At 40.2% G+C, this 9,503-nt stretch overlaps 1 protein-coding gene across 1 annotated transcript in view; it reads left to right on the top strand.

Annotated features, from left to right (window-relative positions):
• CLIC6 (chloride intracellular channel 6) overlaps nt 1-8,028 on the top strand; it is an 11,566-nt gene extending 3,538 nt beyond the window's left edge. The window contains exons 2-6 of the mRNA XM_006025716.1: nt 412-521; nt 2,097-2,222; nt 3,558-3,664; nt 6,149-6,330; nt 7,867-8,028. Coding sequence (XP_006025778.1) covers nt 412-521; nt 2,097-2,222; nt 3,558-3,664; nt 6,149-6,330; nt 7,867-8,028 — 687 coding nt within the window. The remainder of the gene's footprint in view (nt 1-411; nt 522-2,096; nt 2,223-3,557; nt 3,665-6,148; nt 6,331-7,866) is intronic.
• The last annotated feature ends 1,475 nt before the right edge of the window (nt 8,029-9,503 follow it).

Here is a 9,503-nt window from a genome sequence, read left to right on the forward strand (position 1 = left end):
TTGCTACATCTTTCTGTGTTGATATTTCCCATATTCATAAACCTATGAATGTACAATGTATACATGCTTGAGAAGTGTTGTATTTGTTTGTTTAGAAAGAATTGCCTTAACATGAATAGGTGAAAAGGAGTCTAACTTTGAACAGGTTGTTTTATGTTGCTCACTAGCTACATGTTCAAAAACAAATAAAAGTTACATGTTTAAACACATTTAGAAAATATTGTTCAAACATAACATTAGGACACAAATGTATCTGTTGGGGAAAGCTTTAACAAACACCGAGTAAAAGAATACTGCGGCCTATTGCACCTAATACCAGTTATGAATTGCATCCTTTAGTATAACCAGGTTACTAAATTTGCCATTCTAAAAGTAATGTTTAGAAACACTTTTGTTTGTTTTTCATTATAGGCTGGTAGCGATGGGGAGAGCATTGGAAATTGCCCATTTTCTCAGCGTCTCTTTATGATTCTGTGGCTAAAAGGTGTTATATTTAATGTTACAACAGTAGACTTGAAAAGGTAAGATTACAATACAGCATATTGTTTAATTTTGGTTTTCTATATCCTCTCATCTGTTATTTTCAGTTGTAACAGAGGGCTTTCTTGGGGCTAGTCTGTCATTGGCCCACCCACCTGTTTCTGGGCCAACTGCCCGCCTCCTTTCCTGACATGGCTTGATGATGCATAATTATAGTGTTAATTAGGCAGGAGGCTGCCCATTCTTGCCTTGATGCCAGGGGGAACCATCTGCAGCTCTGTTCCTCCCCTACACCACAGCCCATGCCTTGCAGATGGCATCCAGATGACCAAATGCTCTGGGCCTACAGCCAGACCAAGCTTAGGCCTCGTTGTCAGGCCTTAGACACACACATTCATACTGCCCTCCTCTCACTAGGGCCTCTCACACTCCACCCTCTCTCACAGGGTCTGTTTCACACATTGACAACTTATACCGCCTTGCTCTCTCCTGGAGCGGGCCCCTTCGGCCATAGGCTTTATCTAGCTCATGCCTTGGGTGGCAGATGTACCATATTTTGGGCCTTTCCTGCGACACTCCCCAGAGCAGTGGTCAGCCAATTACCTGACTGGGTCCAAGATTGCCCTGGTCCCTCCTGGGGCAACTCTCTATACACAGACACAGCTCCCAGCCCTCTGGTTTCCACCCCCAGTGGGGCTTCTTATCTCTGCCCCCTCACTGGGGCCACAGGGCTTCCCTCCCCAGTGGGGGCTCAGGTGACCATAGCCATGCCTGGCCCCCTTGTACCCACAGTGTTGTGGGGGCTAGGGGTTAAGGTGCCCTAACCTGCCTTTCATCGAGGTGGTAACTGGCCTGGTATTTCCTGGGGGCTCCCACACCACCAGGAGCCCCACCTGGCCACCTGTCTCCAGCAGGGTGCAGTTTTAGGTCATGCCCAGGACCAAGAGCCTCCAAACCATCCCTTAAGCTTCTGCCCTTACCTCCAAGATGCTGCATACAGCCTTGCAGCCAGGCAATGTTTCTACCTGGCCTGCCAGCAGCAAACTGCCCTGTTTATATGGGCGGCCAGAGATATAAATGGCTGGCACAATCAAGCACCTGCTGGCTGCTTGGCTCAGCCCTTAACGTGGCAGGCACAAACAGTGCCCTGCCACATCAGTCTAGCATTTTCAATGCAACTTTAACGAATGCATCTCACAGTAAGGTCGAAACATGTTGACAAATATACTGCTACTTCGTATTTTTATGGCTGCTCGTGGTGTGGATTCTGCTTTCGTCTATGTGGGTGTAAATCAGGAATGATGTAGTAGAACCAGCATGGTACACCATAGAGATAACTGAGTGGAGTGTCTAGACCAAGATATTTAAAATATGGTAGAAATATTAAACTAATTCATACTCGTACCACTGTTGTTTATAAAATGATCACCCTAGCACTTGCACCACAATTTAAAATTGGAAAGAAGGAATTTGTTAAGAATAAGTTTAAGCCATTTTACTAGTTTTAAATAATCCTAGTAAACTAGACTCAAACCGGGATAGATAACTACCATAAAGAGCAGTTATTTAAAGTATAGTTCATATTGTTACTAACAGATCTTATTTGCATGTTTTAGAAAGCCTGCAGATTTACAGAACTTAGCACCAGGAACAAACCCTCCCTTTATGACTTTTGATGGTGAAGTGAAAACTGATGTCAATAAAATTGAGGAGTTCTTAGAAGAAAAGTTAGCACCGCCACGGTATTGTACTGTTAAATGAATGTGTGCTCATGCGTTTGCGGGCCTTTATGCTACTTTCTGAGAAGCTTGTTGATTTCAGTGGAAGCAGGATCAGGTCCTTGATTATTTTCATGCCTTAGAAATAAAATCTTAAATACTGGGTTATGGTTGGGGTCCAGTTGAACTCAGAGCTTTGCTCTTGACCAGGGGTTCCCACTCTGTGGTACACATACCCCTGAGGAGGTACACAAGACATCTCTGGGGGGTACACAGGAGAAATTGCGTAGTGGTGGATTTAATTTTCATTTTAAATGTCATCGGCATTTAAGAGGTTAAAATATAAGCTGTATGCTGGTAGGGGTATGTGTGCAGCTGGTAAATCTGGAAGGGGTATGCAATAAGAAAAAGTTTGGGAACCACTACTCTGGACTTCCCTGGAAGCAGAATCATGTTCTAGCACTGCATAGTGAACCTGTTCCTCTGAGATTCTTAATACTTTACAACATGTTGCTTGCATACAAAAGTAACAGTGTGTGGAATTACAGGAACACACACAAGGTATTGTACTTCCCGTATAAAATTTTTAGTGTTCCCAATAAGTGTTTCCCTCCTTATATACTCTGGGACAGGTCCTCAGCTAGTGTGAAAGGAAAAAGATCTATTAAATGCAATGGAGCTCTGAAGGTTAACACCAGCTGAGAATGCTGTTCTCTGCATCTGCTCCTAGTTAAAAGGATATCAGATATTATTAGACTGTATTGTCCACTATGTGGAAGTTTACATTATGTAGTAGTCCATTTCATGATCAATATTCTTTTAAAAAAAGGAATCTAAAAAAAGTACACTCTGCAGAATTTTATTAGATTCCTTATAAACTCAACCCAAAGATACTAGATCTACTGAAGTCAATAAATGAGAGATTCCTGGTTAAGGCATTGGGATCAGGCCTATACAACTGTGCTCAATTGACTCTATCCACAATTTTTTTATTATGCCATGACATTATTACTCAAGGGGTAAACTTTACACAGATTCAGTGGGTCCAATAAAGAGGGGGCTGCACACCATTAGGTACCTGATACTGTATTTCTCCTTGTTTACTGACAGTTTGAGATTTTCCTCTTTCCCCCAAGTTCTAATACGTTTATTATTGATGGGTGGTTAAGAAAAGCCTTATCAGTAATAAAAGTTAGTGGCAGTACAAAACAAATATTACAAAAATGGTTTTCAAGTTAGGTGATGTTTCCTATCAAATGTATAGTTAGTCATACAGATATTCAGATAAAGTACATTGAAACTGAATGTGGTAAAAGCAACCGGTAGTTGTAAAATATTCTCATATTTTTAATTCCTCAGGTACCCCAAGCTTGCACCAAAGCACCCTGAATCTAATTCTGCAGGAAATGATGTGTTTGCCAAATTCTCTGCATTCGTAAAGAACCCAAGGAAAGATGCTAATGAAAGTACATACTTACAATCCTTCCATCGTTTTTGGTGATTACTACAAAAAAAAAAAAAAAAAACCAACCCAACAAAACAAACAAAAAAAACCAAACCAGAGCTATGACTGTAATGTTAAGTGGTGGTTTTGCATTTTGTCCCAGGGGCTCAGTTTAAAATCAAACACATCTGTGGGTTTCTGGGACATACTTGCTGCAGATTCCAAATCTAGAAATTAACTTAGTCAAGAGAAAATATAGCACTTGCATACTATGGTAAAAAAAATTGCAATGATTATTTACTTGCCTTAGTTAGCTAACTCTTCTAGAACCCCACTCACAGGGTTTTGCCTGAACAGCATTAAAGACGCCAATCCATAAACATGTTATTATGTGAAAGAGTTACTCCCACTGATTATAGTGATACTACTCACATGCACATACATTTTCAGAAGCAGGCCTCGACATGGAATACAAAGAGCAAGTGCTGCATCTTTTATAATTTTACAGAGCCTATACACAGGCAGCAAGGCTGCTCTGATGCACTGCAATAACAGTGCATCAGAACAGACTTGATTCAAGTCTGCTGGAGCATGGTAATAACTGTGCTCCAGCAGACTTCAGCATCACATGCATCAGCATCCCTACATTGAAAAATGGTAGCGGAGGCACTTTAACTAAAGTGCGTTCAATGTACATTAGTTTATGCACTCCAGCAGACTCAATTAATTGAGTCTTCTCTGACCTGCTGGATTTCCAGCACATTGGAGCAGGCTTTCTGCACATGTATAAGAGCCCTAAGTATTGTAAATCTAAGAATGAAACACTCCAACATAAATTTTTAATGTATAGAATACTCAGTTTTGGTCTAGTAAAACTATTTCAACTTTTGAAAAAACTTTTTCAACTATTTCAACTTTTGAAATAGTTGAAAAAATTAAAGCAATAGTACTGCACAAGTAAGATCTTTCAAGGAAGTGTTGGAAGGAATTGGATTTCTCCCAAAATGTAGGAATTTATGCCTGTGCAAATGGCTTGATTACATAATTAAGATTTATTCCGAGACAGCAATTCTGGCACGCATCTCTACAACATGCCTAAAAAATTCCTAATCTACCTCCATGTTCGGATATGACAGGAATCCATCTCCTTGTGAGCCAATTAAAATTCACTGCCTGTAAAATCATCTTCCTATAGGTCTTCATAAAGCTGAAGCAAACAAGTGAAATAGGAAGCCAAGAAAGGCTTGGAATTCAGCTCTCTCAGTTTGTAAGGATGCTGTGCCACATCCTTAATTCACAGCTTCTCTTCCTCTTCCTCAACTGCAAGCACCTACTCTGGACACTTTTAAGAAACATTTGGATGCTTATCTTGCTGGGATCCTTTGATCCTAGCCGACTTCCTGCCCCTTGGGCAAGAGGGTGGGACCCGATGATCTTACGAGATCCCTTCCAGCCCTAATGTCTATGAAATCAACAGATAACTCTGTATGAACAAGGTTTTGATAGTCTGGCCCTCCCCAAGGACCACTCTTCTCGTGTCATTCTATTTAGAGCCAGTGCACAGCCTTCCACCTGTCATCCAGAACGTACAAAACCTGAAGAGCCCCTAATGTTATTGCCAATATTCAGGAGCTTCCTGATTTTCTGTTAGGGGAGTAGGGTGGATGCAAATTCAATATCCTCTTAGTAAATAAGCAAGATTGCAAAGGATGATTACAAAGCCTTAGTTTCTCCTCAACACAGAAGAAACAGGTCTTAGTCAGTTTCTCCAGGATGCTTGGTACCCAAGGAGGTGTTTCTGTGCTTACTCTCAGGGACATGGTCATAACTGGTTACTAGACACATAAGAAGGTTGTCTTTACAGAAAACAGATCTTCCTCCATAAAGCTCTACAGCCAGGTCTACACTTACAATTTGCTAGTATAATTGTTGGTTTAAAGATGGGATTTTTGCTATATTGGCAGAAATTGGAATATACATGAATAAAAGAAACAGGATGAGGGAAGGGGTTGTTGGTATAGCCTGTGTCAGTTGTGGAGTTGGGTTAGGTATAGCATCAAAATCTATCCAGTTGTCTACAGTATGCAGATTTCCCACTATAGTTACACTGGTAAATCTTGAATAGTATGTTTTATCTACCAAGAAAGGGCGGTGTATAACTGGAAGCAGAAACACTTAAACCTTATTTGGATGGTTTGAGAGAATGAAGTAAATTGAAATCCAACAGCTTAGAGGAAAAACAGAAGATACAACTCACCCACTAACTAACCAAAGTCAGATGGACACAACTTGTAGCCATTTTACGAAATGTAGGCTTTAGGGAAGGGTTTGAAATAGAAGATGATAACATTTTTATGAGAAAACCTGACATAAGGACTGATGTGGGAGGACCTTAGTATGAGGGGCACCAGTATTTGGAAATCTTTCATCTCTTGGGTTTTTGTTTGTTTAGGTTTACAATGATTCCAGCTCAGTTTCCTATAATTTTTTTTCCCCCTGAACCTAGATTTGGAAAAATCCTTGCTTAAGGCTTTAAAGAAGCTGGATAACTATTTAAATACTCCGTTGCCTGATGAAATTGATGCCTATAGCACTGACGACGTTACTGTTTCTAGTAGGAAATTCCTGGATGGAGATGAACTCACCTTAGCAGACTGCAACCTCTTACCAAAGCTTCATATCATTAAGGTTTGGCATGTCTTTTCTATGCGGTGCATCACTGTTGTTATTATTTCACAGTGGCATGTAAACAATGACAGAAAAATGCCATATCTTTATAATATAATATACCATAGTAGACCCATGACTGCTACCTAAATGTAGCAACAGTATTGTTTGATAACTGATCTTCAACTTAACACAGTCCATTTCATTGCGACGGTTAGGAGACTCAAGTTGAAGATTATGTCAGTAACACATCTAATTACTTATATGGGCCATTGCAAAAGTCTGAGCATTTCAAATATACAATTTGTGCAGGTTGTCAGCATAAGACACAAACTAGGTTCGTATATAGATAAATCCAAATCCACAATGCACAGATTAATCAAAAATGAAATCTGTACGATGACAGGTGTTTCTCATACAGCCATACACATAATGACAGTTTGGGGGCTTAAATGCATTCCTACATCATCTCTCTTATTTGAGCTGGAGACTACTCCAACCAAATGCTATATGGAGCTCATTTTGCATGTTATGTTTTTTCCTACCCCCAGTCCCTTCTTATCATTTCCTCCTAAATCTGCTGGAATTTTGAATTTGCCAGGTTTTAGTACACCCCCTAGGCACTGGACTACCACTCTTCTGAAACTGCTTAGGATCACAGCCAGGTTAGGGTTGTGGAAGCTGTGCTTTCACGTCACTGGACAAATCTTTGGTGAGAGGAAGATGCAGATGAATCAAGTGGGTAAATCAGTGGACTAATGCAGTTTTGAAGCCCTTGCCTTATGGATTTCTTCTAGATAAGGGAAAATAATTTATAAAATTTAAAATTTCCTGAAGTTAAGAAAGAATTGTCACAAATTGTGGACCTCAAAAAATAAGCTGTTTGTATTAAAATGTTGACCAGACACTCATTTGGACATTTCTGTTTAGTTAGAACAGGCTTTTCAAATCCAGTTCTAGAATTTGGGGGGGCAGTTAGAGATTAGTAGGACCTGGGGGTTAATTTCCTTAGACAGCTATGAAAAACATCAGCCACTGGTCCTACAAAACCTTTCCATCTGGAGCTCACATTTTGAGTTGACATGACAGTCTCTCTGAGGTGTGGGCTACACAAACATTTTGTTAGTTCAGAATGTCTATTTAAACACCCCCCCCCGAAAAGATACAATCACATGCCTGACTGCCCTGGGCATGCTCATAAAAATCTTCATACAAGTGCATAGGTATAGCTTATTCTAAGGAAGCTGGTTCAGGCTGAACTTCCGAGAACTATTTTTCTGGTGTAAGCTGCATCTTGACAGAGTAAGTGTGTGTGGGAGGTGGAGGGAGAAAGGTCAGTGGGGTATGGAACTTATGGAATAGTCATACTGGCAAACTCTAATGAATCGACCTCCCCTCCTATCTGTTACTTTCTTCCTGCATGTTGCCTTTTTTCCATTTTTCTGTTTTAGCAATCAATTTGGGATGCTTTACTGGAAGAGACTCTATTGATTACATGCATTATGTTTTGCATCATGTCTCTAGCAATCTAATCTCTCTTTTTCCTCTCCTTTTAAGGTTGTGGCAAAAAAATACAGAAATTTTGAGTTTCCACCTGAAATGACAGGGGTCTGGAGATATTTGAATAATGCATTTGCTAGAGATGAATTCACAAATACTTGTCCTGCAGATCAAGAAATTGAGTTTGCCTACTTGAATGTTGCAAAGAGAATGAAGTAATGGAAGAAAAGACCCCTCTGCTTTTCATTTCTGCCAAGATTTGTATGGGAATGGACCAAGATAAAGAAAAAAGAGTTGTGCAGCATAACTTCAAGTTCTGTCACTGGCCAATCCTTCTTTCATGAAAACTGTATGGCATCATCTGGTCACTTAATTGTGTGCCAGTTTGTGAGTATGTACATGATATAAGCACACATGCTTATGTGCCTGTGTGCTTATCTATGTATATACAAACTGGCACACAATTAGATTCATAGATGCTAGGGTCGGAAGGGACCTCAGTAGGTCATCGAGTCCGACCCCCTGCCCTGCGGAGGAAAGAGCACTGGGGTCAGACTACTGATAATGCTGATAAGTGAACAGATAATGCTATAACATTGTTATAGCATACATGTGTGTGTGTTATGCTTGCTGTATTAAAGACATTGGATTCAAATGCACACTTTTAATAAAATTAAAGTAATGGTCCAGGTCACACAATTACTGCAATTTTTCAGGCTGGTGATATGCTAAAATACTAAGAGTGTAACCTGTTTGTCATGTATAAACTGTCACTATTGCTGCCTCCTATTTCTGTTTTATTTCAGAGCTATTGCCAAACTTGGTATTTGTCTTTGTCTGCATCATCTATGGCCTCCATAAATCTTGCAAAGCCATAGGTCAGCTCTTGGCTGCACAGCAGACTGGTTTATCAAGGAAAAAGGTTACCTTCTATGTGGAACTAACTCCGTCTTCTAAAACATCCAGTTCTCTGTTCCAGAGACCTGTATATAAGGTCAATGGAGGTTTTCCAGGAAGGGGAGAGAAGCACAGGTTGTTACTATGCAGTAACATTTGGTATTGGTATTTAAAGAGGGAGAGCTTCTGGCCCCATTATCAGGAGGAGAAGTAGGGAACTGGGGGTCTCACTTCTTTTAGTCCTTTGATTCTTGTTTAGTTTTGAAAAACAATATGGAAGGAAGGGCCTAAGAAAGAAGCATACCTCTTCCTTCTTCCTAGTTGAACTCCAGAAAACGCAAAATGGCCAGTACCGATGAAAATATACTCTCTTGGCCCTAGAAAAGTTGGTCATCAGAAATCCATGGACTCTGAACTGGTCACAGCCCCAGTAGTTGCTTTCTTTTGGTAGGGAGCATCAGAGATCATGTACAACCTACAGCCCATACAGTTGCTTATGGTGGGAGATGAAACTAATTTTAGCCTTATGGTCACCAAAGTCTCTCTCTGATGCTTTTGCACATTTTTTATAGGATTTGAGCATCTCTTAAAGCAATATATTGGTGCATGCTAGGTTGGCATCAAGTAAAATGAAAATAATAGGAGGTGTCCAGAAGAGATTTCAATTTGAGAAAGCGCCAACCTTGCTTGTATCAAACAGACTCTACTTTTACAAGTTTTACCTATGATGGTGTCTTTCCAGTTTTCAGGTAAATACTTCATGTACCCTGTTTAATCCCAAACATGTACAGTTCTGA

The sequence above is a fragment of the Alligator sinensis genome, unplaced genomic scaffold (assembly GCF_000455745.1).
Source record: "Alligator sinensis unplaced genomic scaffold, ASM45574v1 scaffold966_1, whole genome shotgun sequence".
NCBI classification, from domain to species: domain Eukaryota; kingdom Metazoa; phylum Chordata; order Crocodylia; family Alligatoridae; genus Alligator; species Alligator sinensis.